Source organism: Octopus sinensis, linkage group LG4 (assembly GCF_006345805.1).
Source record: "Octopus sinensis linkage group LG4, ASM634580v1, whole genome shotgun sequence".
Lineage (NCBI taxonomy): Eukaryota > Metazoa > Mollusca > Cephalopoda > Octopoda > Octopodidae > Octopus > Octopus sinensis.
The window spans coordinates 63,790,842-63,817,797 of NC_043000.1; the positions used below are offsets into that span (position 1 = coordinate 63,790,842).

Below are 26,956 nucleotides of genomic sequence, written 5' to 3' on the forward strand. Positions count from 1 at the left end.
CATTGTTTTTCACTCTTCAGTAATTGACAGCACCTTTAGGTCCACTATTCCTATCAACTCTGATGTCAACAAACAAACAAGAGAGTCACTGAACTTGCTAGAAATAGCAAGTCTCTCTCTCTCAAATCATATTCTATTTTCTTCCAAAAGAAAAGGATACATTGGGTAATGTAATCCTAGATGCACTATATTCGAAAAAAAAGATTGGATGATCACGGATGGAATGTCTTTGATCATAGATCTGCTCATTTGAGTTCATTTCTCTAAGTTCAGTTCATTTTATATATGCAGATTGTACTGGCCAAAACTTTTTCTAACTCATTAGCAGGCTTAGACAAAAGTTTGAGCAGAAACAAAACAAAGGAACAAACGCAAAATTCACACACAAGACAGGACGTTACTAATTCCTTATCAGTTATTATCCAAAAGATCCTCACAATTTCACACCTTTCCTGATAAGATCTCATAGACTGAAACATATCCACAGTGATCTCTTGCCTGCTACCAAAGATCAGATTTTCCCCTAAACCTGAGAGATAAGTTCTTAATTTCTTTAAATTGTCTCCCCTTCGCATTGAACGTTGCAAACAATTGCTGCTTGATTTTTGTTTTTCTCCAACAAATTTATGAGAATATCAATTAAGAACTATTTACATACAGCATTCAGTATATCATCTCTTAACTGCTTTATCAATATTTCAGCCTAGTTAGCTGCAAATAAGTGCTACTTTCGAGAAGTATTGTTCACAGCTGTAGACAATATTGACAACATATAACTGACAAAGGTTTAGTTATCTTCTAGTACTTAGCTCAGATCATATCATCAATAATGTTTATATCCCTCTCACACTAACATAGCTAGAGTGTGTGCTGCCTGGGGTAGCCCTTCTGTTCGCTGCCCCCAGACCCTACAAAAAACACATATTGCCTACAGCAGATCCAAAAATGTTGCCCCTACCACCTCACCCCACTAGCTACACTAGTGCTCTCTCAGAGTAGAAGCTATGGTTGTTGAGTAACCCTAGATCAACTCTCATCAAGCAGACCTATCATTAATTGTATTCCAATAGTGACCATCCTGTGTTTTTTCAAACTTAGTATATCTAGAACTGCATTATTCAATGTGTCCCTTTTTTAAGATGGTAAAGTCTGCAAAATTTAACTGCTATTTCTAGCAGGTCTAGCGATTCTATAGAGTACCTCTTATTGTTTAACAGGGGAAATAAAAGAGTCAACCCCTAAATGAAAGGTCATCAAATGCACTACATTTTGTATATTTGAGCAGTACTCTTACACATACTTCACTTCAACTAAGTTTTGGATGTGGTTATTAAATCATCTGGGTATATTATCTTATATCTAGTGTCCTACATCCATAGAGGGAGGAGACAGGATTATCTTTTAGTGACTAAATATACCTGCTTCTCAGAGACAGGTGATGTACACAATAATCTGTAGTGAAAAAAAATTTTCTCTACCAAGATTCAGTCAACAATTCTAATATTAATAATATATACTTACCTAATTTATACTCCAGATACTGAAGATACATGGCTCAGTGGTTAGAGCATCAGGCTCACAATCATGAGATAGTGAGTTCAATTCCTAGTCTGGGTTGTGCGTTGTGTTCTTGAGCAAGATACTTTATTTCATGTTACTCCAGTTCAATCATCTGTAGAAAAGGAGTTGTGACATTGCAGGTGCCACGCTGTATCAGCCTTTGCCTTTCCCTTAGACAATATCAGTAAGTGTGGAGAGAGGAAGATGGTATGCATGGGCAACTGCTGGCCTTCCACAAACAACCTTGCCCAGACATGTGCCTCGGAGGGGAACTTTCTAGGTGCAATCCCATGGTGCAATCCAAAGGGCGTTTTTACCCTTTTACCCTATAACTGACTCCATATATAAACCTATTTATCATCATCATCATCATCATCACTTACCATGTTCAACGCTGACATGGGTTGGATGATTTGACAGGACCCAATGGGTCCAAGGACTGCATCATGCTCCATTTGTCTACTTTAGCATGGTTTCAGTGGCTGAATGCCCTTCCTAACACCAACCACTTTGAATACTAAATTGAGTGCTTTTTTTGTACCACTAGCACTCTTAAGGTTGCCTTGCAGCTCACAAGACTACAAACACCAAGGGAGTGCAAGTGGGGGAGTCCATTTTTCATTGAAGCTAAAGAGATTACTAGTTATTTAGACTAACCCTTTTGTTACCATATTTCTGTTGAAATGTGCTGCCTTTGTTTCGATTACTTTAAAAAATAATGAAGAATTTAGTAAAATAATTTGGTCGTTATTAAGCTGCTGGTTTTTGATGGAAGATTTAATTTATGTCACTTTAAAACAAGAAGTTTATATCATAGAACAAAGTGCAATTCAAGTAGATTGGTAAGAAAAGGGTTAAATTAATATATGTAAGTGAAATTTCTTTTAAGTATGTTTTATGAATTCTTTTATTTCAGAACATCAAGCAAAAGGATTAAGGAAACATATTTTACCAATTCCACCAACAGACCTCTATTATCAGTCTCTAGGAGACTTTCCACAATCTTATAGTGGTGACCTTTTAGCTACAGGTAAGAAATGAAATAGCAACTGTGATGTTTCTTTTGAACTTATTTTAATTAAGTTAGAACTCGTTTAGAAATTGTTATATTTCGGGATACCCTTTTACTCTTCTATTTGCATCAGTTATTTAACTGCAGGCATGCTGTAGCACCGCCTTTAGTCAAACAAATCAATCCCAGAACTTATTCTTTGTAAGCCTCGTACTTATTCTGTCAGTTTCTTTTGCCAAACTGCTAAGTTACAGGGACGTAAACGCACCAGTATCAGTTGTTAAGCGATGATGGCAGGGACAAGCATAGACACACAAACATATACATATACACAACGCATATATATATATGCATAAGTGCAAATGTATATATATATATATATATATATATATATACATTTACACTTATGCATATATATATATATATATATGACGGGATTCTTTCAGTTTCCGTCTACCAAATCTACTCACAAAGTTTGGTCAGCCTGAGTTTATAGCAGAAGACACTTGCCCGAGGTGTCACGCAATGGGACTCAACCCAGAAGCATGTGGTTGGTAATCAAGCTACTTACCACACAGCCATTCCTGGTCTTTTTTTTTTTTTTGTCAAATAAACACATGCACTATACATGCATTCTTCACTTCAATTTTTTTTCACACATCCTGTGACCTCTTCAGCAACTCTCCATCCTACGTGTTTCCTCCTGTTCTGTTTAGTCCATTCTTTCGTTTAGAAATCTTTTAGGTTTTTTTTGTCATTTTTATCAAAAGTAAGACTGTCACTTTAAAATTTAGCTTACAATGCTCTCAATCTTAATATGTATCATTTCTTTTTCTATCTAATATCATTTGATCAGAACCATGCCTTTCATTTTCTCAAAAGGAACATTTATCACACACACATACACACACACACACACACACACACATACACACACGTCTGTTGGCATGGATTGAATGAGACATAATTAGGCAGTATTCTATGTCCAGATCCTGATCCTTTTTGTCATCAACCCATATTTGTTTTCCCAAATAAAGTACTTTTTACATAATATGACCTCACACATCAAAACTACTCAAAAGGCTTTGGGACTGAACTCAAAACCATGTGGTTGAGATGCCAACTTCTTAAACAATGACTCCTGCACCTGTGTGCGTGTGTGTGTGTGTAAACAGTTGTATTGAGTTGCCTCCCTTTACACCACACCTTAGTCGTTTGATAGTCAGAGATTGGCACAATATGTAGCAGATTAAAATAAATACTAAATTCAATATGATCAACTAAAACCATTAAAATTGGTCCACCAGCACGTCAATAGTCTAGAGATTGAAACCAGTAAAAGAATAAAAGGATACTCAAAGGGTTAAATGATAATTTCAACTAAACTAATCAGTTTGGAGTTATTACATAATAATCCCAGTTTTTCAGATTATTCGAAACAAATCCTTTAGGTGTTGGTAATCTGTTAGCTATATAGAACCAACTCGACCATTTGGATAAACAGTATTTCATCATAACATAAAATATGTTAATTAACCAGTTCTTAAACTAGAATTCTAACCTGAGTTAAAGACCTGCTGATCTTTTTTCTAAACTCTGTTAACTCAGCTTAATTCTGACTGAAAGCAAGAACCAATGAGGTCCTTGTATCTAGGAAACTTAGCTTTCGATTGTAATTTATCTTGGTTATACTACATAGATGAATAATTATTATTTAACATGTGTGCCATTAGCAGAGTTCATTCTGTTGCAAACATTCAGACCAGCTCATCAGTCTGACAGTAACTTCCTTCTTTTGTTCCACCAATATTAGAACCCCTCAAAAAAAAATGTCATGGTTTTCCTCTGCTAAGCCACTGAAAGCCATTTATGGCAGTTTAAACCACACGTGAAAAGAAAAGTGAAAAATTAGATAAAAAGAAAAATTATGATGCTAAGTAATTTGAAAATTCTTATATTATCCATGGGTTTGGTAAGTTCAAAGTACAAACATTTGAAATGTACTTTAATGTACCGTTGTCTCAATAGTAATCTTATCAATGTATTTTTGTTTTTAATTTCACAGCACCTGGTGCCGTTAAACAAATAAATCCCATTGAAAAGATTAACCGTGCTGTTGAGAAACCAACAGGTGTACTAGGAACAAAACTTAGAACTGGAGCAGCTCTACTTCCGGAATTGACCACAAGAGGCAAGTAAAAGAATATATAACACGCTAATAAATGTTTCCATCAATTTTTATGAATAATTTCTAATAACATCCAAATTGAGGTGGTATAACGTAATTGATGTTTTCAAAAAAAAATGCTAAGTGTTAAAAAGGAAATTTGTCAGTTTTCATATTCTTTTTGATAATAAATTAAAAATTGTATTCAGTTTTAAAAATAAAAAAGGAAGGCTTCACTGTTGAACCAATTAATTTCACTGGCACTCAATTTCATAGGTCATGGGAGAATTCCTGCAAGAGGGAGTTCCTGAGCTGGGAAGGATAATGTTCTAAGGAGTAAGGACCAGGCTAAGACGTTGGTGCAGAGCTTGAAGAATATTGGTGACAAGAGGAGAGACAAGTTGGAAATATTTGTATGGAGGTGGTATGGGATCATCCAGTTTCAAGGTGAAGGGGCCACTATAGTAGTATAGATAAGAAAGGGATGGAGAAGACCGTAGATCTATAGTACAAAAGTTGGAGTGTAGTGTTGACAAATAACTTCATACTAATCACTAGGATGTCTGTAAGAACTCTTGATTTTTTGACTAAATATCTTCACCCACATTATCTTTCCACAAAAGTAAAAGTGAAAAGCAAGTGATCTTTTTAGTAAGTTGTTCCTTTTTCATCTGATTTATCTGGTGCATCTTCCTCTCAACCTGTTTTTCTTTTCAACTTGTCCTATTTATGCTTATCTGGAGATCTTAACCTCTACAAAACTTAACCAGACCACTGAGCCAATGATGAAACATCTCTATATGGTTTTTCAGTATTTTAGAAATATAAGTAAAATCTCCCTCATATCACATCCTACCATTTTAAAAAGGAGGAAGACACTGAAAAATAGCCTCTAATCACAAATCAGCTCATTCAAGGCCAGTTGAATGTAAACAAAAACAAAACCAGTGGAAATTATCAGCCAGCAAGTATATTTTACATACTAAAGTTCAACTTTGTAATATCAACTCAAGAACAAACCACTGAAATTCAAACATGAAACACATAATAATGACTCTGAGTATGACTGAAGTTTTACCATACATTTTCTATTTGGCCAGGGTTAGTCACACCCTTTGTACGGTATATTACCAGTAGTCACAAACTGTTATCTCATCTGGGAAACACAGCCTCTAGATATTTGACCTCTTTACATCTCTTGCATTTGACAGCAGTTGATTCTATTCAGCATTCATTATCAGTTTACACATCTCCATACCATACAGTTGTCCTTCCTACTGATGCCTAACCATCTTTGCAGCTTAATCATGTCCCACTTTTTGTGCAAACCTTACACACCCAATGGAACATGGTCATCTTATTTCTCTTCAGTCTCTGCAGATTTCTCATATTCAATTCCCTTATCTCAGTTCCATGCAGCATCACTCTCTTCACATGTTTCAGATGGTGTGCTTCTCACATAGAAAAAAAAAAACTTTTAGTGCTAAAAAAAAAGTACCAGTTCCTTGAATTTCTTCCACATTGGTACTGCCATCTTGGTGCTGCTTATTTGGCATCACTGATTCAATGCTGACTTATTTGACATGAGACATTTTAATATTTCTTTTGTTCTCTCTCTCCCTCTCTTCTTTCTCTTTGTCTGTCTATCTCTCTTTCCTTTATTCCTCTCTCTCTATCTGTTTATGTCAGTTGCATTCAGCTAATAAATTGTAATGACATCTCTCTTTCTCTCTCTTTCCTCTCTCTCTCTCTCCCTCCCCCTCTCTCTATGTATGTATGTAAGTATGCCTGCATGTATGTGTATATTTCTGCACACACATGTGCATATATATGTTTACTTCCAGTGCTAAAGACTATTTTCACCAAAGCAGGCTCCAAATCCAATCATTTGTGCCAAATCGTCTCTTTCCGTCCCTTACTCTTGCTATTATTGTGCTGGAGTAACCACTTGACTTATGTCTGGGAAACCAGCAGTTATTTAATAAGGAGTTTAATTATGGTTGACTTATTAAACCATCTGTTTAATATAAACAATACTAACAATAATAATGAGGATACAAGATGTAAATGTAATAAATGTTTGTATTGTTTTATTTTGGAACAGGTTATCTCACCATCGACAGTCTTTATCCTCAAGAAACAGTTGAGCTCCATGATCCTTTACCTATTTTTTGCAATGATACAAGTGAATCAGCCTACAGCAAAATTTTGAAAAAGACTGATGAGTCATTAAGGGCATACCAACAAGAAACAAAACCTCTAAGTAAAGAGGAAGCCTTAAAAGCTGCCCAGTTGGCTGCTGGCTTGGAGCCTATTCTAAGTTACAAAAGTGAATATAAAGACAACTTTATCAAACCAGCAATTAATCGATTCTAGAATTTATAAATTTGATTATGTAAACCAGTTATTGAGACTGTTGGTTTTTTTTATAAATGTTGCTTTTCAAGATTCACTTCAATGAAACTCTTTGGAATAACAAAAACATCGGGGAACTATGCAGGTTGAAGCTTTTGCTGTTTCATCCTTATATACCTTTATTTGTATTATGTACATTGAATCAACTGAAGATATATTATAGGTATTTACCATATTATTAATAAATATATATTCTTTACATATATCGATATGGTGTTCATCTTATGTCTTTAGAGTTCACAATCTCTCTATATATAAAGCTGAAGTTGTCTGCGTATGGCAGGTTTGGTAGCCTTCAACTAACACTATCTCCTCCGAGACCCTGCGGTGCAAGTTGACCAAAATTGAGAGTGTGATAGAAGAAGGCTTGCTCTTCCTTCTGTAGAAGAAAAACTTCAAATTGGACCATGTTAACACCAAAATTTATTTACATCAAAAGGTGCTTTTTTTCTATGAAAATCCCTTTTTTTTTTACGATTTTTTTATTGCTGTGTCGCCATTTTTCAGTGTATTTCAACCAGAAAAATGTTCACTTAAAGAGAATAACAAGCTACATAATGTAAAATTTTTACTTTTCAAAAATTCCAATTCTAAAGGGTCGAAACAAACCTGAGCAATGCTGGGCGATATTTCTAGTTAAGTAATAAAGCCAATTATCATGTTATTTACTTTATTTACAATTACAAATACTTCAGGTGTGTGAGTGGTTGAAGTTGATTATATTTTAATATAATGTAACTTACATCATCATCATCATTTAATGTCTATTTTGCATTCTGTCATAGGTTGGACGTTTTAATAGGAGCTGGCAAATCAGAGGACTGCATCAAGTTCTGATCTGACATGGTTTCTGCAACTAGATATCCTTCCTAATGTCAACCATTTTATAGAGTGTACTGGGTGCTTTTTACTTGGGATCAGCTTTAGTATCTTTCTTGCAAAATAAAACCCTCAACTGAAGTGGGGGGAGTTGTATTGAGGGAGGTGGCTTGATGTCAGGTGATGAGAGATTCAAGTATGATTGGATAGATGTCTTGTTGTAAGGGAGATCCATGGTTACCTCTTCTCACTGCTACTACTGTTGTTCGTCTGCCAAGTATATGGTTTTTAGCTTTGACAAATGTTTCTTTTCAATTTTCTTCTTTTGTCAGCTTCTGATAAGCATAATAACAGACATGCTTCATATCCTGTTGATTATAGGATTTCTGTAACAGTGTTCTGCCATTATGTCTTTCAAAGTTAATAATATCTGATTGTCACTGCTTCTCATAGAAATATTGTTGTTGGGATTTACTTTTTCATTCATCCTTAATGTGCAAGCAGTACTAAGAATACTTACTTGGGATTCTTAGCCATAGTTTCATTGCTTGAAGAAACCTGGGAGACATCAGCTCTCTTGTGCCATCTGATTGATTAAAGATGTCTGGTGATGTAACACAACAATCACATAGATCTCGTCATAGAATTTTTGTAGAATACAAAGATGGTCTCCCTTGGCTTTTCTTTAATGTTTTTTACAAGACATCATCATGTCAGCTATAGTTGATTTTAAAAACGTGAGAGAAAAGAAAGAAGAATTAGCCACAGTACATGACTAGTATTTTATTTATCGACCCCTTGCCCCAAAGATAAAAAGCAAAGTTGGCTTTGGTGAGATTTGAACTCAGAGTGCAGAGAGCTCAAATAAATTCCGCACAGCATTGTAACTAATACTGTAACAATTTTGCTTTGAGACCAGTGGCAGCACCCCCTATTTCCACTTGATATTTTCGATAACATTCAATATAATGAGTCCTTTTTTCTTTAATTCTTTCTTTATACTTGTACATTATATAATCTTTAAGCTTAAAGTCAGTAGCCATCCCCTAATTTATGAAATAAATACAAAAATCCTTGTATAGAACTGTGTGCTTCACGGTTCCTGCAATGTGGTGTTTGGCTTTTGTGTGCTTGCTCACATGTCCAAGATAGGAAGCTTCACACTAGGGAGAGAGAGCACTGTGTGAATAACAGTACCGGGTGAAAGATAGCGTTTCTTTTTGACTCCATGAGTGTGTGCTTAAAAACATTTATATTCTTGAATGTGATAGAGTGTAGAATTAGATTATTATCCTGCTTCCAGCTTCAGTGTTGCTGCCAGGATATGAAAAACAGGGCACATTTTCCCACCCACTTATTTTGTGATTTAGGGGGAATTCATGACAGTGTTCAATGAACAAATTAAACACACTAACTGAAGTGGCTTTGACCTCTATATATATATGTATATGTATATTACTTCCAGGTACTCATGATCATCATCATTTAGCATATGTTTTCCATGCTGGCATGGATACAATGGTTTGAATGTAGCTCCAGTCTGTTTTTGCTTGGTTTCTATGGCTGAAATCCTTTCCTAACACCAACCACTCCACAGAGTGTACTGAGTGTCTTTGACATGTCACCAACACAGGTGCCTTTTATGTGTCACTGGTATGGGTGCCTTTTACACATCACCTGCACTGGTCACAACTATGATTTCACTTAGTTTGATGTATCTTCTCAAGTACAGAAAATTACCAAAAGTCTCAGTTACTTGTCATCACCTCCACGAAACTCAACATCTGAAAACCATATCTCACTACCTCATCCCAAGTCCTTCTGAGTCTGCCTTTCTGCAGGAAACCTCCACAGTTAGAGATTGGCACTTCTTTACACAGCTTTCCTCATTCATATACACCACATGACCATACCAGCACAGTCTTCTCTCTTGCACACTACATCTGATGCCTCATACCCAATTTTTTTCTCAAGGTGCTTACACACTGTTGTACATGCATACTAACATTGCACATCTAGCAGAGCATACTAGCTTCATTTATTTCAAACATTCTCTTTATTAAAAACAAGGAAGATTGCATTCAGTTAAGTACTCAATACAGAGTTAATCTTTCTACAATTGCAAATCAAAGACAGAGATATAGTCTATAAATAAATGATAATATGTGTGTGTGTGTGCGTGTGTGACAAGATGATCGAATACATATATATATGTAATATTATAGGTATATGTGTGTTTACACTAGTCTAAATCCAGAGTTGTATCAAAGATTTAGCAATTTAATAATTATGGAGCAATGTAATATGTACCAGACTTATTATCTGCAATCCAAAATAAGTCTTGAGATTGCATGAGTATTTGCTTTTAGATTAACATAATAGATCTTCTCTCTTTTAAAAATGAATGTCTTACAACAAATAACTCAAATCATCAAGTTTGATTTCTTACTTTTCTTCGTGATAACAATTTGTCATTATTGTTTTAAAGAAGAAAAGTTTGCATCATGATCGTTTTCCAAGACCTTCATGACTCAATGGAAGGGAGTCATCCTCAGACCAGAGACTTGGCCCAAATGTCTGCAATAATAAGGGCATCCAAGTAGGCCATGTGATAGTAGTTAAGGGCAAGTGATTACATTCTGACAGTAAAGTTAATGACCCATTGATGAACTCTATGGATTATGAAATGTACTGAAGAAAATATGGTCGTTACTGCATCAGTATTACATTTCACTATTTTGATTCAGTTCATTTGCATTACTGAGAAGTGGAATAAATTTGATTAAATTATCATCATGAACAACATTATAATTGCTAATTAACAGCCATTTTCCATGCTGGCATGGGTTGGCCAGTTCAAAGGGACTGGCAACCCACAGGACTGTGCCAGACTCCCGTGTCTGCTTTGGCATGGCTTCCACAAATTGATCCCCTTCCTAATACCAACCACTTTACAGTGTGTATTGGGCGATTTTTTTTTTTTTTTGTGATACTGGCAGTAGTGAGGTCAACCAAGTAACTTGCAAGACTAGGCCCCTCAAATGATGGGTGGTGGGCAGAGTAGTATTGTGTATGTGTTTCAATACTGATATTATGTTTTATTATTATTATTATTTCAGGTGGATGTTAGAAGTTTCAGTCAACCTTTAAGATTCTGTTGTATATTTCTTTGAATTTTTGTTCTAGACAGAATATGAAAATAGATAAAACTAAGACAACAGTATATTGAGTTAAGATATAAATGCAACTTAAACCTTAATGGTTTTCAACAAGAAATACTTCCATGTAACAGAAGTATTCAATGGTTAAAATAACTTCAGATAAACCCACAATAATAACTCCCAATAATAAATGCAGAGGAACTGCAACTATCCGGTTTTGACTTGAGTTCACCTTCCTCACCTATATAGGCAGCTATTACTACCTACAAATACAAATGAGCCAATGAAATAACTTCTATGAAATCACTCTACCTTCTAGACATAACAGCAACATCTCCCTTAAATTACATCCTGCCATCTTAAAGAGCAAATGGCATGGACTGAGTATTTATAAATGCTAGCAGCACCCATGAAAGTTCATGATTATTTTGAAAACTGCAACGGTTGGAAGTTTATAAAAAATGATATTCTTTTTTGTTTTTTTAGTTTTTCTTTTTTCTTTTTTGAAACATATGATTCTTTTGATGGTATAATAGTTCACATAGTATTTTGAATGTGCAGTCTTAAGAGACATCTTTGAAAGCTTGTTATACATTTGTCACCTTTTCTATCTTGAAAATTGTTATCTATTATTTTTCACTCTAAGTCAAGAAGGAAACTATCTTAACTATGGAACAAAATGGAAGATATAATATAGCTGTAATACTATTCTGCTATTGTATGTCTACCCTGGTAAAATTTTACCAAATCTTAATATACTATATTCTATCTTCAGAGAAAACTTCATATAGCTAGACTTGAACACAGTTTCACTAAATCCCACTGAATTAAGGATAGTAGCTCCCACTACTGAGCTACAGCTCTAAAAAAAATTAACAAGTAATAATAATATTAATAAAGCCATTTAAAATTTTGGTGCTGGCATGGCAGTATAGTTTAAAAAAAGTTTGTTTCATAGCTATGTGATTCTGGGTTGAGTATCACTGTGTATGTGTACAACTTAAATGTAAAGCTTTTATATTTTATACTGCATTTGTAACACCATATTAATTTGATAAGCTAAATTTGTCTGGTGAAGTGGGTATATAAATGTTATGGACCGCTCGATTGAATGATATATTACTTTATTCATTTGGGTCTAAGAAAATATTCCATTAATGGAATAGCTAATGAGTAAGCAGTTACGTCCCTTGAATCACGGTTTCCCTGGAAACAAACTGACAACCACTTTACCGTTAATTATTTTCTTTGAAATGTGAAATACGTCTTTTTAGTTCCTTAACGTAGTGACTCTTCTATTTCTTCTTTTTTATATACACATCTTTAACATCTGTTCTGTTAGAACACTATATCACTTTGTTACAAGAGAAAGGAAACGAGGACAGTAACTAAACTTTAAAACGTATGTATGGACGGATGTTCTGAAAGAGCACTTTTTAACATCAAATCTTTTAAGTTATAAGTTAAGTCTCTTCTGTGAACGTGGTTTAAATATATAGGGAAAGCAACAATTCTCATTAGAAAAACAAGATTAGAATTTTCTTTGGTCTATTGCAAATATATAGTGTTTAGTGTATGGAACATTCTGTTTGAGAAAAGATTTACTTGAAAGAGAAACTATTAAAGCAACGCCTCCAAGTTACCATTTAACTAAAGTTAATGGGAATAACTTCTATCAGCGAATGAACTCTACAAAATGAATTTCTGATAATTTCTAAGCCCACCACCACTCAGTCACTCACTAAGTATAATTTTCGCACAATATTATGACTAGGTTTTTCTGCTTGTTAAACAACGCAGTCAAGTTTAAGGCATAGTTTTCGTTGAGTTTTCAAGACAAATATTTGGGTGTTCAACAAAAATTTTAATTCCATTGTTTATTGAACTTTTTCCTTCATTTAGTCTCTTCATATCTTAAGACTCATCATTGTCATCTTCAGGGCCGGATTTAAGCCAATTATGCAAATTTGTTTAAATTGTACCTCGCACCAAAACAGGGCCCCGCGCACATACTCGAGCTAGGAAGTACGGGACCCGTTTAGAGAATTGTCAATGGGTCCCTCTATTTTACAAAAGCTGAAGATTGATGTTTTATGCTTCGTGTAGTACGCCAGTCCCAGCCAAAAAGCGTTGAGGGCCTCAGGACCCACCATTAGCTACTGTTGCGGCCAAAATGTTCAGAATGGCATTGTTTTCGTCAGAAAAGTAGGTATAATTTTTTATCAAAGTTGTTTTATATTCTATAATTTTCACAGACAATAAATACGATATTATTTGTTATTGTCTGAGATTTTGGTGTAATTTGAGAGGATAATACAAAAGTTATGGATAATTTAGTGATTTACTGCAAAACCCATGGCGGCCAAAATGATCAGAACGGTTGCTTTTACTCCGTGTTTTAGTATATTTAACCGGCGAGCTCTAATGTTTTGAATTTGTTTATGTGACGGTTGGTTTACTTAACATTAGTAAGAATATCTGCAGTGTACTTTGTTAATATAATGCCACTTACTCCGTTACCAATTCGTCAGCTGATTATTAAGCTTCGAAAGAAGGATAATTTAAGTATTGGGTCTATTGCAAAGATTGTTAACAAGTCAAAAAATGTTGTTCACAGTATTCTTAAGGTCTACGATGATTGTGGTTCGTGTGAAGCAAGAAAGTCTACAGGTAGGCCAAGAAAAACGACCAAGAGAGAAGATCGTGCTATGGTAAATTTGGTTAAAAAGGACAGATTCAAAACTGCTGCTGCTGTTTCTCGGGAAATGAGCATTGTACTGAAGAAAACTTTATCTCGAAAAACTGTGTCTCGTCGTTTAGTTGAATATGACCTACAAGCAAGAGCACCTGCAGTGAAGCCACTGATCAGCTCCAAGAATAAAAAGTGTTGTCTTACCTTTGTAACCGAACATGTGTTGTGGTCTCAAGAAAAATGGCAAACGGTGCATTTCAGTGATGAATCTAAGTTTATGTTATTTGGCTCAGATGGGAAAAGGTACGTTCGTCGAAAAATAGGTAAAAGATTGTCGCCTAAATGCCTTAAGACTAGTGTTAAATTCGGTGGAGGAAGTGTCATGATTTGGGGATGATATCTGGAGATGGTGTGGGCCCTTTGGTGTGATAACATGGAAAGGTAAATGCGGGAGTTTATAAACAACTTGTAAAAGATCATGTCTTGCCTGTGCTCAGAAATTCAACTAAGCGACCACCCATATTCATGCAGGACAATGCCCCATGTCACAAGGCTAAGGTGGTCATGAACTTCCTCAAGGCTGAAAAGGTTATTGTTATGGATTGGTCTGCTCAAAGCCGAGATCTCAATCCTATTAAAAATGTGTGGAATATTCTAGGAGAATGTTCGAAAGCCAGAAATCCTAAAACAACCAAGCAATTATGGAATGCTCTTCAGGAAGAATGGAATAAGATCACCCAGCAAGAAATTGAAAATTTAATTTCCTCATGCAGTCAAAGATGTCAAAGTGTGATTGAAGCTAAAGGGCTTCACACTAAATATTAAATAATTACAGTATTCTCTGTCATTTTTGATTATTTTGTTATTTTTTCAACTGTTCTGATCATTTTGGCCACCCTGGGTTTTGCAGTAAATCACTAAATCATCCATAACTCTTGTATTATCCTCTCAAATTACACCAAAATCTCAGGCAATAACAAATAATATCGTATTTATTGTCTGTGAAAATTATAGACTATAAAACAACTTTGATAAAAAATTATACCTACTTTTCTGACGAAAACAATGCCGTTCTGAACATTTTGGCTGCAACTGTATAATGATATAATAAAAATTAGGTGGAACTGGAGGACAATCACCTCCCCACACAAACACACGCGCACACACACACACACACACACACACGCACACACTGGTCGTCTTCATCATTTTGCTGCTGCCTTGATTTTCAGTGCTGACATAAATGAACAGATCTGCTGTAAAACATTTCTTATGGATGACGTTGATGCTTGAACTCCCTTTTTAACTGAATTATCTACTACATTATTCCTAGTATTGTTTACAAATCCTTTCATTGTTGCTTTCCAAAAAATCAAATAAGTTTTCATCGAAAAGGCACTTTACCAGTGCAACCATTTCTCTTATGTAAATACATTGATATTTTAAGTAACTTTCTCAATTCTTTTGCTTCAAACATGTCTCTTGAGTTGCCCTGGTACATCCTTCTGTACTTAACTAATTCCTGACCTACTGTGACAGATCATTTGACTTCATATTCACAGTTCATCTTTCACTGTTAATTTACATCATAAGAGTTTAGTTATTTTCTTAAGTAGATAATTTCCCAGTTAATTTCTCTTCATACAACCAACATCTAAACTTTAAACTAAAACTAGTCCCTGTTATCTTAAAATGCTAACATGATTTTAATCCATGTCATGTTGACTAACAACTAATTTTCTAACTGAAAAGTTATATATATAATTAAGTTGAAAGGAGACAGAACAATCAACTGAGAGCCAAATTGTTCACATATTAGGAGTGTTATGGTGTATGTATTGCGTTTCAGTCATCCACATTCACTGGCCCAATTCGCTGTTGTTGAGCAATTTCAGGTTAACTCTGATCTAGGTCAACTCTGATCTAGTAAATTCATGATAAAAAGCTTCTCAGTCATGACTATCCTTATCTTATTTTCAGACATCTAAAACTCACTATCCAATGTGTTCCTTTCATTATAAAATTGTAAAGTATGATTTGACAGAGAATTTGGTTTTTATTTCTAACATGGCGAATGACCACCTAAAGGCTTCTTTATTGGCTTGTATAATTTATTGTTGTTATTTAGTCCCCAAATAAACCCTGATCAAGCAACCGTAAGATCAAAAGCTCTCCAACCATGAAATCTAGGAACATAGAATTACGATATATCCTTTTGTAGACAGTTGGGTTGTGATTTGTGGGAGGTTTGTCTTTTATTTCTAGCAGGTGGAGCCGCTACGAAGAGACTTTTGTTGACTCACATTATCCAACAGTAATACTGATATTTGATTGATATTTCATTGGCCTCAATGCTAAATTCGGATCTTTTCGGTTTGAACGGCACTTTTCAACACAATTTCTAGTTAACTAAACACTTTTAAACTTTGTATACTGATAGAATGTGTTTATAAAACATCATTTTTTCTTGGCTTTATTGATAAAATTCTCTATGTTGTAACATATTTCGTCTTTAATTTCGAGCATTTTGGCAATTTTAACCAATCGCTGGATTCCATTTAGGTAAATAACATTCTGTGCATAATGAATATGTCCCTCCTTTAAGAAACAGATTGGGTTTATTTACATTTGTGAAGAAAAAAAGATACCCTTCCCCAACCCCTAACCCTAACCCTAAATCTAAAATAGATTGAAATGCAATAGATCGATACAAGGGCCATAATTATGGGTGATAATTTCATACAACACCGCTACGGAAAATGGGATTTTTTTCTAGCGGTGTCAAATGAAGAGAGGTGCGTGGGATCTTTTCGGTTTGAACGGCAGTTTTTTCTAGCGGTGTCATATGAAATTGTCACCCATAATTATGGCCCTAGTATCGATCTATTGCATTTCAATCTATTTTAGATTTAGGGTTAGGGGTTGGGGAAGGGTATCTTTTTTTCTTCACAAATGTAAATAAACCCAATCTGTTTCTTAAAGGAGGGACATATTCATTAAGCACAGAATGTTATTTACCTAAATGGATTCCAGCGATTGGTTAAAATTGTCAAAATACTCGAAATTAAAGACGAAATATCTTACAACCTATAGAATTTTCTCAATAAAGCCAAGAAAAAATGATGTTTTATAAACACATTCTATCAGTATACGAAGTTTAAAAGTGTTTAGTTAACTATAAATTATGTTACAAAGTGCCATTCAAAAGGAAAAGATCCCTAAATTCAGTTAATCTTGTAGAAAAAGCTGTCTATATGACAAACCAGTGTCGTATCCAAACGCGTTTTCATATCGCATGTGTTTGATGTGAAAGAACCCAAGTTTGAGCAGAGCTCAACAAGTCTCAGGAACGATTAGTTTACTTTCAGTGAGAAAAGAAATGTCAAATATATTGCAGTGAATATTATAACTTTTATTTATCAAGACAACATTATATTGAGGCGACGTTGATATTTGTCGAACCAATGCATAAATCAACTGAAGGCAAGGGTAACAACTCAAAGTTTGTTTTTAACGTAATGATTCACCCAAGTCAGAGTTAAAATTACATATAGGTATTGTGTAGATGGGAAGAATAATCTAAGATAAACCAAAGTCCTAATAAGTAGGAAGGTAGACCAATCACAAACGCCTTCAGGTAGATGGCCCTGCTCGATCTGTAGAAAAGGTGTAGGTAGAAACTCTATAAAATGCACCAAGTGTAAGCTATGGACACATAAGAGGTGCAGCAATGTCAAAGGAAGGCTAACTAGGAAGATGGTTTTTGTATGTGACAGATGCTCAGGAACAATTAACACTGAAGATGCTCTGAGACCAACTTCCGTCACTTTCCAGGGAGAAAAGCTAGAAGTAGTTGATAGTTTCCGTTACCTAGGTGACCAAGTCAGTAGCGGGGGCGGGTGTGCTGAGAGTATAACTGCTAGAGTAAGAATAGCCTGGGCAAAGTTTAGAGAGCTCTTACCTCTGCTGGTGACAAAAGGCCTCTCGCTCAAAGTAAAAGGCAGACTGTATGATGCATGTGTACGTACAGCCATGCTACATGGTAGTGAAACTTGGGCTGTGACTGCTGAGGATTTGCGTAAGCTCGCAAGAAATGAAGCTAGTATGCTCCGATGGATGTGTAACGTCAGTGTTCATAATCGACAGAGTGTAAGTACCTTGAGAGAAAAGTTGAACCTAAGAAGTATCAGTTGTTGTGTGCAAGAGAGACGTATGCGCTGGTATGGTCATGTGATGAGAATGGCTGAAGATAGTTGTGTGCGAAAGTGCCACACCCTGGCAGTTGACGGACCTGTGGAAGAGGTAGACCCAGGAAAACCTGGGTCAAGCAGTGAAGCACGACCTTCGAACTTTAGGTCTCACCAAGGAAATGACCAGTGACCGAGACCTTTGGAGGTATGCTGTGCGTGAGAAAACCCGGCAAGACCAGTGAGAACAGTCAAAATCAAGATCAAACCAAATTGAGGTCGATCAACATCAGGGCCCCCGTGCAGGTGACACGTAAAAGTACCATCCGTTCGTAGCCGTTCGCCAGCCCTGTCTGGCCCCCATGCCGGTGACACGTAAAAGCACCATCCGTTCGTGGCCGTTTGCCAGCCCTGTCTGGCCCCCATGTCGGTGACATGTAAAAGCACCATCCGTTCGTGTCCGTTGCCAACCTCGCCTGGCCCCCGTGCCGGTGACACGTAAAAGCACCATCCGTTCGTGGCCGTTTGCCAGCCCTGTCTGGCCCCCATGTCGGTGGCATGTAAAAGCACCATCCGTTCGTGCCCGTTGCCAGCCTCGCCTGGCCCCCGTGCCGGTGACACGTAAAAGCACCATCCGTTTCGTGGCCGTTTGCCAGCTCTGTCTGGCCCCCGTGTTGGTGGCACGTAAAAGCACCATCCGTTCGTGTCCGTTGCCAGCCTCGCCTGGCCCCGTGCCGGTGACATGTAAAAGCACCATCCGTTCATGGCCGTTTGCCAGCTCTGTCTGGCACCTGTGCAGGTGGCACGTAAAAAGCACCCACTACACTCACGGAGTGGTTGGCGTTAGGAAGGGCATCCAGCCGTAGAAACACTGCCAGATCTGACTGGGCCTGATGAAGCCTTCCAGCTTCACAGACCCCAGTTGAACCGTCCAACCCATGCTAGCATGGAGAACGGACGCTAAATGATGATGATGATGATGATGAAACATGTTTTGTGCAGCCAACTATACATAATTTTACTAGAAATATCAGACAAACTCAAATTACACTCTGTCAAAAGCGAAAAGGACATATTTGATAATCTAGTAGGGAGGTGGGACACAATGAGTAACATTTACTGCATTTTTGGCTTTGAGAAAAAGTTTTTTTTTTTTTATAAATGTTCACTACCTTACAAAAAGTATATCAACTAAGCAAATGATATTCTTTAAATGCATTAAAAACATTATAACATATTCAGAACACTATCTGAGAAAATTATCTCCATTCTCTTTGAAGACTTAAAACACAAATTTAGATGGAGCAAAATGAATAGGGCAAGATGGAGTAAATTTGCTTCTTCAGTTCTCCAGAATTGTATTTGAAAAAAGACTCATACACATTAATATACACTCTCAGACATCAGAAAAATTAGAAATGCAACAAAAATTTTAATTATCTTGGTGAAACAAAAGAGAATTATGGTAATATGACTCACAATATGAAATTAATGAAACTCAACTAAATAAAAAAAAAAACTCAGTGTAAAATATTCTTTATAACTTCTTCATGATCTGCTGTAGTGGCTCTCTTCCAGGTATATTTACTCACAATACAGTTAAAAAGAAGAAATTATTGAAATAAGTCATTACTCATTTTGCTCCACTTTTTAGAAAATTGAAAGTTACCAAATTAGACATTAGTATGGGAAAAATTTTGACTTGAAATCCAACAGAGAAAAGAATTTGGATTGTTAAGCACCAAAAATTATCCAGTTGTTTTATTAGCGACCTCGATTACAATCAGGACAAATTTGAGGAAAAGTTTCTAGAAAAAATGTACCTGTCACCTGTTTCAAACTCCCTCAATTTCAACAACTATGCTGACCAATTTTTACTCCCAAAGATGATGCAACAGTACAAAATGATGATGCAATACTTGCAATGTAATGGTTTCAAACAGGTAGGGAGGAAATAAGGAGAAATCAGAAATTACTCATTTTGCCCCAGTTACCCATTTTGTACCACACACACACACACACTTGATTCATTACTGTAAAATAAAATAAAAGTATGATCTTGATTGGATAGCTTTTCATAATGTTCAAGCAGAACTGATCTAGGGACAAATAGCATGTTTCTTAGTTTTCAAATCTTTTACTTTATTTTTTTTTAACCTACAAATTACTTTAGTATTTCCAAGTTTGAAATTACAGTTTTAAAGTTCCTGTGATGAAAGATAGTCTATTTATTTTCCGTGAGCTGAGTTACTCTGAATGTTTAAGTTTGCCAAAACTCAGATGTTTAGATAGATCTTTTGCTTTACAGTGGTGTATTTGTAAATATAACTTTTAAGCTAATGTTTGTAATATAAATTTTAATATTATTTAATGTTAATATTAATTGATTTAATAAAATTTAATATAATATTTTAAGTGTATAAATATTTTAAGTATTAATATTTTAAGATTTTTTGAGAAATGAATTTGGTAAAAAAATTTAACAGTTGTGTAAATGAAATTGCCTCTGTGCATTCACTAAAACTGAATGGCCATGTCATATTAGGTTATTTAATGTAGTGAACATGAACAGTTCTATATTTGACAACAGTAATGTTTAAAACCATTATTTTGGTTTGCTTTATTTCTTCTCTAAATCTAGGTTTTTCCCCAAATCCTAAAACAGCCAGGCTAAACACATTTTGATATATTTAGTTTTTATTTTTAAATTGCTGTAAGTTATCCTGCTATTGAAGTGCAGTATTATAAATTTAAACTTGTGTGTTTGAATTTTTGTAGTAAGTGTTCATCATCATCATTGTTCGACCGTGGTCGAGACTTTCATAGTCTTTTCAAATGGCTAATAATGTGTGCGCGCGCCACTACTACACACATTGGAAAGCATTGTACAACCAAGTACTAAAGAAGATCTTTCCTCCTCCATGAAACAAAGCTGTTCCCGCTGGACGTCAACCCAGTATTTCTAAGCTACGGACCAAGTGATTTATTGTAAGGTTATCTCCCTAGACAGATTGCCTTCACTGCGGCTAAGGAGCCCTTTCTACCCCAAGTGTTACAGATATTTCAGATTTACAATTGAATATTTCTCCTCTTGTATCAGTCAATAAGGAAAATTTTTATGCACATATACATGTATGTGTTTGTGAAATGAACTATGCTTAACTAAATACAATGGATTTTTTTTTTATTTCAGGGAATGTTATTAATCATTTGGACTGTTAAAAGCAAATTATCCATCAAATCTTAAATCTAAATGGCAGGTCACCGGTTAACTTTAATTCTTGATTCTATTCAGGATTCTAGTAAAAAACGTTCTGTTTCTTTCTCTAATTCTCATTTGAATCAATTCAAAGTCCAAAGGAAACAAGACCACCAACCATGGAGTTCTTCTCAATGTAAGAAACAAGACTATGCAATTGATGAAAAAACAGATTTTCAATACAATCAAGTTAATAAAATCAACATTTTAACAAATAAACAGCAACAATTACCATTCTTGCCTTTAATTGAACAAAAATATTCCGATCAATTACTTACTAGCCATGACACTAAACAAAGTCAAACACCGGAATTTGATAAGGCATCACCTTCACTGAAAAATATCAAAGATGCTCATTTAGCCTGTCCCCCAATTTTCATGTCTCCTTTGACAAAGTTCGGTTTTATTCCCACCCATATGTTAGACGTCACCAAAAAAGACCAATATAACTCAATGAATGCATCTCGGAATTTTCTGAGGCATTCTAAAAAACTGGCAAAAACAGCCTATAGTAGTAAGGAGATGGCTGATGCTCTGCTGAAGAAGTTGAAACAGGTAACAAGAAATTATTTCACTATTCTTTGATTATTTGTAATGTAAATATTTGAAACTGTGCAATATAAGTAATACACTAAAGTATTATTTAAGTTTACCACTGAAAAAAATTTCAGTAATGCTTAATATAGGGCAAACTGACTACATGGTTAAGGTACCAGATTAATAAGCACCTAAAACCTTGAGTTCAACTCTAGCTTTATCCATTTTCTTGCTGCTGCCATTTGATGAAGCAAAGGCATAGAGAAAAACCTACTGAATCTATAGATTGTACTATATAGTACATTAAGCATCCCTTACTTAAATATTTGATAATCATCTGCTATTCTTGAATGACAGATGTATAATAAATGTAATATATCTACCCCAGTTATGAAAGAGTCTTGTCTTCCTCTCTAAGTTAGTGACTGCTTCTCTGATGGAATGTATATCTGTTTCTAAATGTAATATATTTATCTCAAATATAGAAAATGCTACACATCCTCTGTAAGTTTATTGACATAATCTGACTGTCTTGGTTTCTTTGACATTCTAAAAAATCGCAATTTCATTCACATAGTTAAGTACAGGGAACCCTCATTAAACTGGACCCCATTAAGCCAGATATCAGATAAACTGAACTACATTAAAAGAGTGACTGTCACTGTTGACTTCTGCCACCATCTTTGAGTATCTTTGTTGATGGGGTATATATTGTGGGTGTGCTTGCTGAGCACTACACACCCACTAAACATGATAAACTCATTATCAATAATAAACTAATGAGCAAGTTATTAAATGATTAATCAGAAAATGGATTTCTTTTTCTTTCTGAATAAAATGATAATGAAAAATGAATTTTTTTTAAAATTGTATCACAAAAAAAGTGGCAATTTTAGAGAATCGTTAGAGTATTGCACAATTTCTTAAGGCTCTTAACATTATGAGTTCAAATCCCACGAAGGTCGACTTTTGTCTTTCATCCTTCTAAAGTCAGTAAAATAAAATGCTAGTCAAGTACTGAGGTTTGTTGTAACTGACTTGCCCCCTCCTTCAAAATTGCTATCGGTTAGTAATATTTCTGGCATGTGGTAAATATCAAAGGGAGCTTTACTAATAATAATTTTAGCCACAATATCAATATAACAACATATCAATTAAATAGTTTAAGTTTCAGTGAGTTGTTTTTATTCACTACAGGGAATGGTTTCATGACTTTTTTTTTTAAATTTCATAGAGAAGTTTATAGTCACCTTCCAAACAGCAGATTAATTGTTTTATTGACTTAAGGTTTTTGTGTAGTAGTTTACCACCTTAAAAATAGGTCGTAGCAAAGGACTGAAAGTTTTATTTCTTTTAAATACAATTATCTCTCAATCATTGTTTCAAGTCCATCATCAGAAAAGGCAAAGTTTTTACCCTACAAATTTTATTCTCACTTTACACTATCTTTTATCACTTCTACAAATTTTTGCACTTAAGTTTTATTCTCACTTAACATTATAACAAGTTTCACAATGGAATGAAATTGAAATAACAGGAGAAAGATAAGAGAAGAATTAAAGAAAAAAAGATAGGGAATAAGAGTTAATTTGGGACAAAGAAGAGGCAACATAACATGAATGCACAAGATACGTTCACTGATGAGATTGTCAGAGTATATGTAAATGAAGAGACTACAAAAATGGTGACTGGCAAGCTGATCATCTGTGATAACATCAAGAGACAGAAGTTTGATGAAATAATATGAATGAAGAACAGAAGACACAATTATAAGAAGAATTTCAAGAAAACAATCAAATGCAATGAGAAAACAGAAGAAAAAATCAGTTGCTTAATTTGAGAAATGCTTAGAGAAGCAATTTTAGAGATGATTTGGTGTTCCTAAATTTCAGAAAAAACAATTTAATGTTGAACCCTACAATGTCAGAGAAATAAACAAATTCTGTCTTCATTGTGATGCTTTAAGATTAAGAAATAAGCCTTTAAAGGTAAAATGTGATTTCCCTTCTGCAGCCTTATCTCAATGAACTCAAGCTTCATTCTTATGTTAATAATGAGGAAGCTAATAATTTCTGAAAAAAATATCCCAAATTATTATTGTGTGCTTTCCATAACAGCATGGAGAGCAGACATTAAATGATGATGACCATGATTTAGTTGATGTATATGTCTTGGTTGAAGAGTACTGTTTATATTTTCTAAGAAATAAACAGTCTCACCTATAAGTTGCACAGTACAGTGGACTGATAGATCACCTTGTAGTTAAAGGTCAGAACTTTGAACTAGGATTACTAGTTTACTTCTTTATTCATTCATTGGCTGTCATGTAACATGTCTCATTACTTTCAAGAAGCTTGACTTCTTTTTAATGTACACCTGTAATCCAATATGCCCTAAAATTTCAAACAATCTAAAATGAAATGAAACCATAGAAAAGTCACCTGACTTAATAGCTAGATTGTACAAAGCCCTTCTTACTGTGTTACTAAATGATTTAAAGGAGCAACATGTATTTGGAGTCTCTGTTACAAAGGCAGAGTTTGAGTTCATGTGATCCATTTCATTGGTAGTTGCTATGTGAAACACATTACTAATGAAAAAGTACTGAAGTAACGTTAATCTGGAGATATGTTCACCTGTAAAAAATATCAAGTTTATTTTAGAATATATTTACGAAGGACACAATTGTGCTTCTGTAGAAAAAGCAACCAATGATGACAATGTTATTATTGCTCCTGCTATTAATAACAACTTCAAGAAAAAAAATGAAACTGCAAGTCCAATATAACAAGGTAAAATCTTATCTTACTAGTAGAGATATATTCATGTCTCTTCCCTTCATATGCAGGTTTTCACAGTAGAAGAAACAGAATACATCCCGCACAGTTTAAAGATTAGCCATTCACATTTTTATAATTGAAAATGGAACAAGTGACAGAATTGGTTTACCAAAACCTCAATGACATATTCAACAAAGAATCAATGAACAAAAACCCTTCATCCCAATATTGAATCTCTCACTTGATAAACAAAGTTAAACAGTGGATGTAATCTCATTAATTCTATTGAGGAAATTACTAAGGGAACAGTTGCTAAAAATAATCTCTTTTACATTGATGCGTTGGAGAATATGGTAAAACACTTTTTTAATATGTTTATATCTCTTTTTAGAGGCAACAATCATCAAGTATTATGTGCAGCTTGGACAGGTATTGCTGTTATCTTACACACAGGAGGCTGAACAGTTCACATCATATTCAAATTTATTGGTCTCTTACAGAGACAAGTACCTGCAATGTATTCCAACTTCATTACCCTAAATATAATTGATAAATACCCACAGGATATTCCCAACTTTTCAGAAGTAAGATCACCCTACTTGGTGGAGGCATTTGGTAGGTTTTGCCTATACTTCTGTAGACCACACAAATTATTGTTATTGATGTTTGGTTACATTCTCAACAATATCAGCTAATCCCAAATTTGTGTGTTGCTGAACAACAGGATGACTTTGAAGACTGGTTACTTCAAATTAGAAATGAAATTGCTTCCATAAGAAGCTAGTCATTTACTGATCATTATGTAGAGATACCCTATATGTATGTTGAAGGTTCAATAGTTGATCATATATACAGTAATACAACAGAAAGTGAAGCTATCATGTGCTCTCATCTAAAAACATACACTGTCTTGCAATCAACAAAAAAGTGCTGATATTCTTTCCAGGTTCTTCACAAAAACATTTCAGTAAAGATAAAATAAGTGAGAAACAGCTGGAAGCTGAACAGTTCCCTTTTGAGATGTTGAATTCATTCACTCCTTCTGGAATGCTACCAATGTATTCAAAGTTTGAAAAATGGAGTTATTGTAATGCTTTTGTACTTTTGAAAAAGGATTTTGCAATGCAACCAGGCTAGAGGTCTTCAAACATCAGAACTGTGTTAGAGCTTTGATAATAAGTGTTATCTTAAATTGACAATGAGTTTTGAGACTGAGAATTAGGATGGTACCAAGTGGCACAAACTTAAATTTAAAATGGAAAGGATCCAATTTCCACTACATTTACCTATCCCTTATAGTGATAGGATAACACACAGGATTAGACTTCTAGTAAAGTAGAAATATATATTTACTCCAGTCATTGCTAAACCATGAACACATATGTCTCCTTTTCTAGAATTTGAAAACCAATAGATATTGAAGTTGAAGTTATGCAGACTAACAGACGAAAAAAGTGATAATGAAAAATTGTTATGAAAAACATTATGTACAAGGGGATTGCCTGAATTTACTAATTTTATTAACTCATTAAATATTCTGAGTTAAATTTTCATTTCCTGAATTATTCTCTGTATTTATTGTATTATTTCTAATACTATTAGTTATCTAAATCCTAACTTTTCAGTAATCTTGGTCTTTTGCCTAGTTCATTATAATAAGAACCTTTAATTCAGTGAAATATTGTCCTGAAGATAAAAATTCATGCATTAAAATTAGAAAATTTATAAGGCATGAAATTTCTATAGGTCCCACTAGCTCTTATTATTGTTAGAAGATGCAAACTGGCTGAATTGTTATCATGTTGGAAAAAATGCTTAGTGGCATTTTTTCTGGCTCTTTATGTTGTGAGTTCAAATATCACCATGGTTGACTTTATCTTCCATCATTTCGGATGAAAGTTGATGTTGTACCTGTATTTCTTCAGCTTTACAAAAATTTACCTTGTCTCTATGGAAGAAATCAACATTATTCACACACATTTTGTTTACTAATTTACTAACTTCTCAGTTCATCATTAAAAATACAAGTTTGTTGATTTAATTCTCCAGAGTCTTAAGAATTGCCCAGAAACCAGTACCACATCTGACATTCTAAAGAGACTGCAGTGTTTCAGCAATATTTTCAATGACTTAATCATAAATTCTCCAGTGTTTGGTACTGCTTTACACATTATCAAAGTAAGCCACTTTTTAATTCATTTATGGATTTTAATATGCAAATTTATAAAATAATAAAGCACGCAAGCATGTATCTGACTCATACACTGTTCACTTTCCAGACATTTGTACATTACTGCATATGCTTTATACATACTTTTGACAAGTTGTGGTGCACCTGAGCACTGTATACAATATATATACAATATA

The 26,956-nt window shown here is 34.7% G+C and overlaps 2 protein-coding genes across 5 annotated transcripts in view; both read left to right on the forward strand.

Moving 5' to 3' along the window:
• Window positions 1–7,363, forward strand: part of LOC115210456 — a 39,788-nt gene extending 32,425 nt beyond the window's left edge. For both annotated transcript variants that reach the window (XM_036502041.1, XM_029779059.2), the window contains 3 exons: window positions 2,477–2,590; window positions 4,638–4,763; window positions 6,844–7,363. In XM_036502041.1, the coding sequence (XP_036357934.1) occupies window positions 2,477–2,590; window positions 4,638–4,763; window positions 6,844–7,115 (512 nt within the window). In that variant the 3' untranslated portion in view covers window positions 7,116–7,363. The remainder of the gene's footprint in view (window positions 1–2,476; window positions 2,591–4,637; window positions 4,764–6,843) is intronic.
• A 4,995-nt stretch (window positions 7,364–12,358) lies between these two features.
• LOC115210187 overlaps window positions 12,359–26,956 on the forward strand; it is a 45,126-nt gene continuing 30,528 nt past the window's right edge. Inside the window, exons 1-3 of one of the 3 annotated variants that reach the window (XM_029778643.2) lie at window positions 12,359–12,536; window positions 21,207–21,827; window positions 26,639–26,767. In XM_029778643.2, coding sequence (XP_029634503.2) covers window positions 21,267–21,827; window positions 26,639–26,767 — 690 coding nt within the window. In that variant the 5' untranslated portion in view covers window positions 12,359–12,536; window positions 21,207–21,266. Of the gene's footprint in view, window positions 12,537–15,004; window positions 15,269–19,553; window positions 19,957–21,206; window positions 21,828–26,638; window positions 26,768–26,956 lie in introns of those variants that run through there. The other 2 variants (XM_036502038.1, XM_036502039.1) reach the window with 2 other exon arrangements.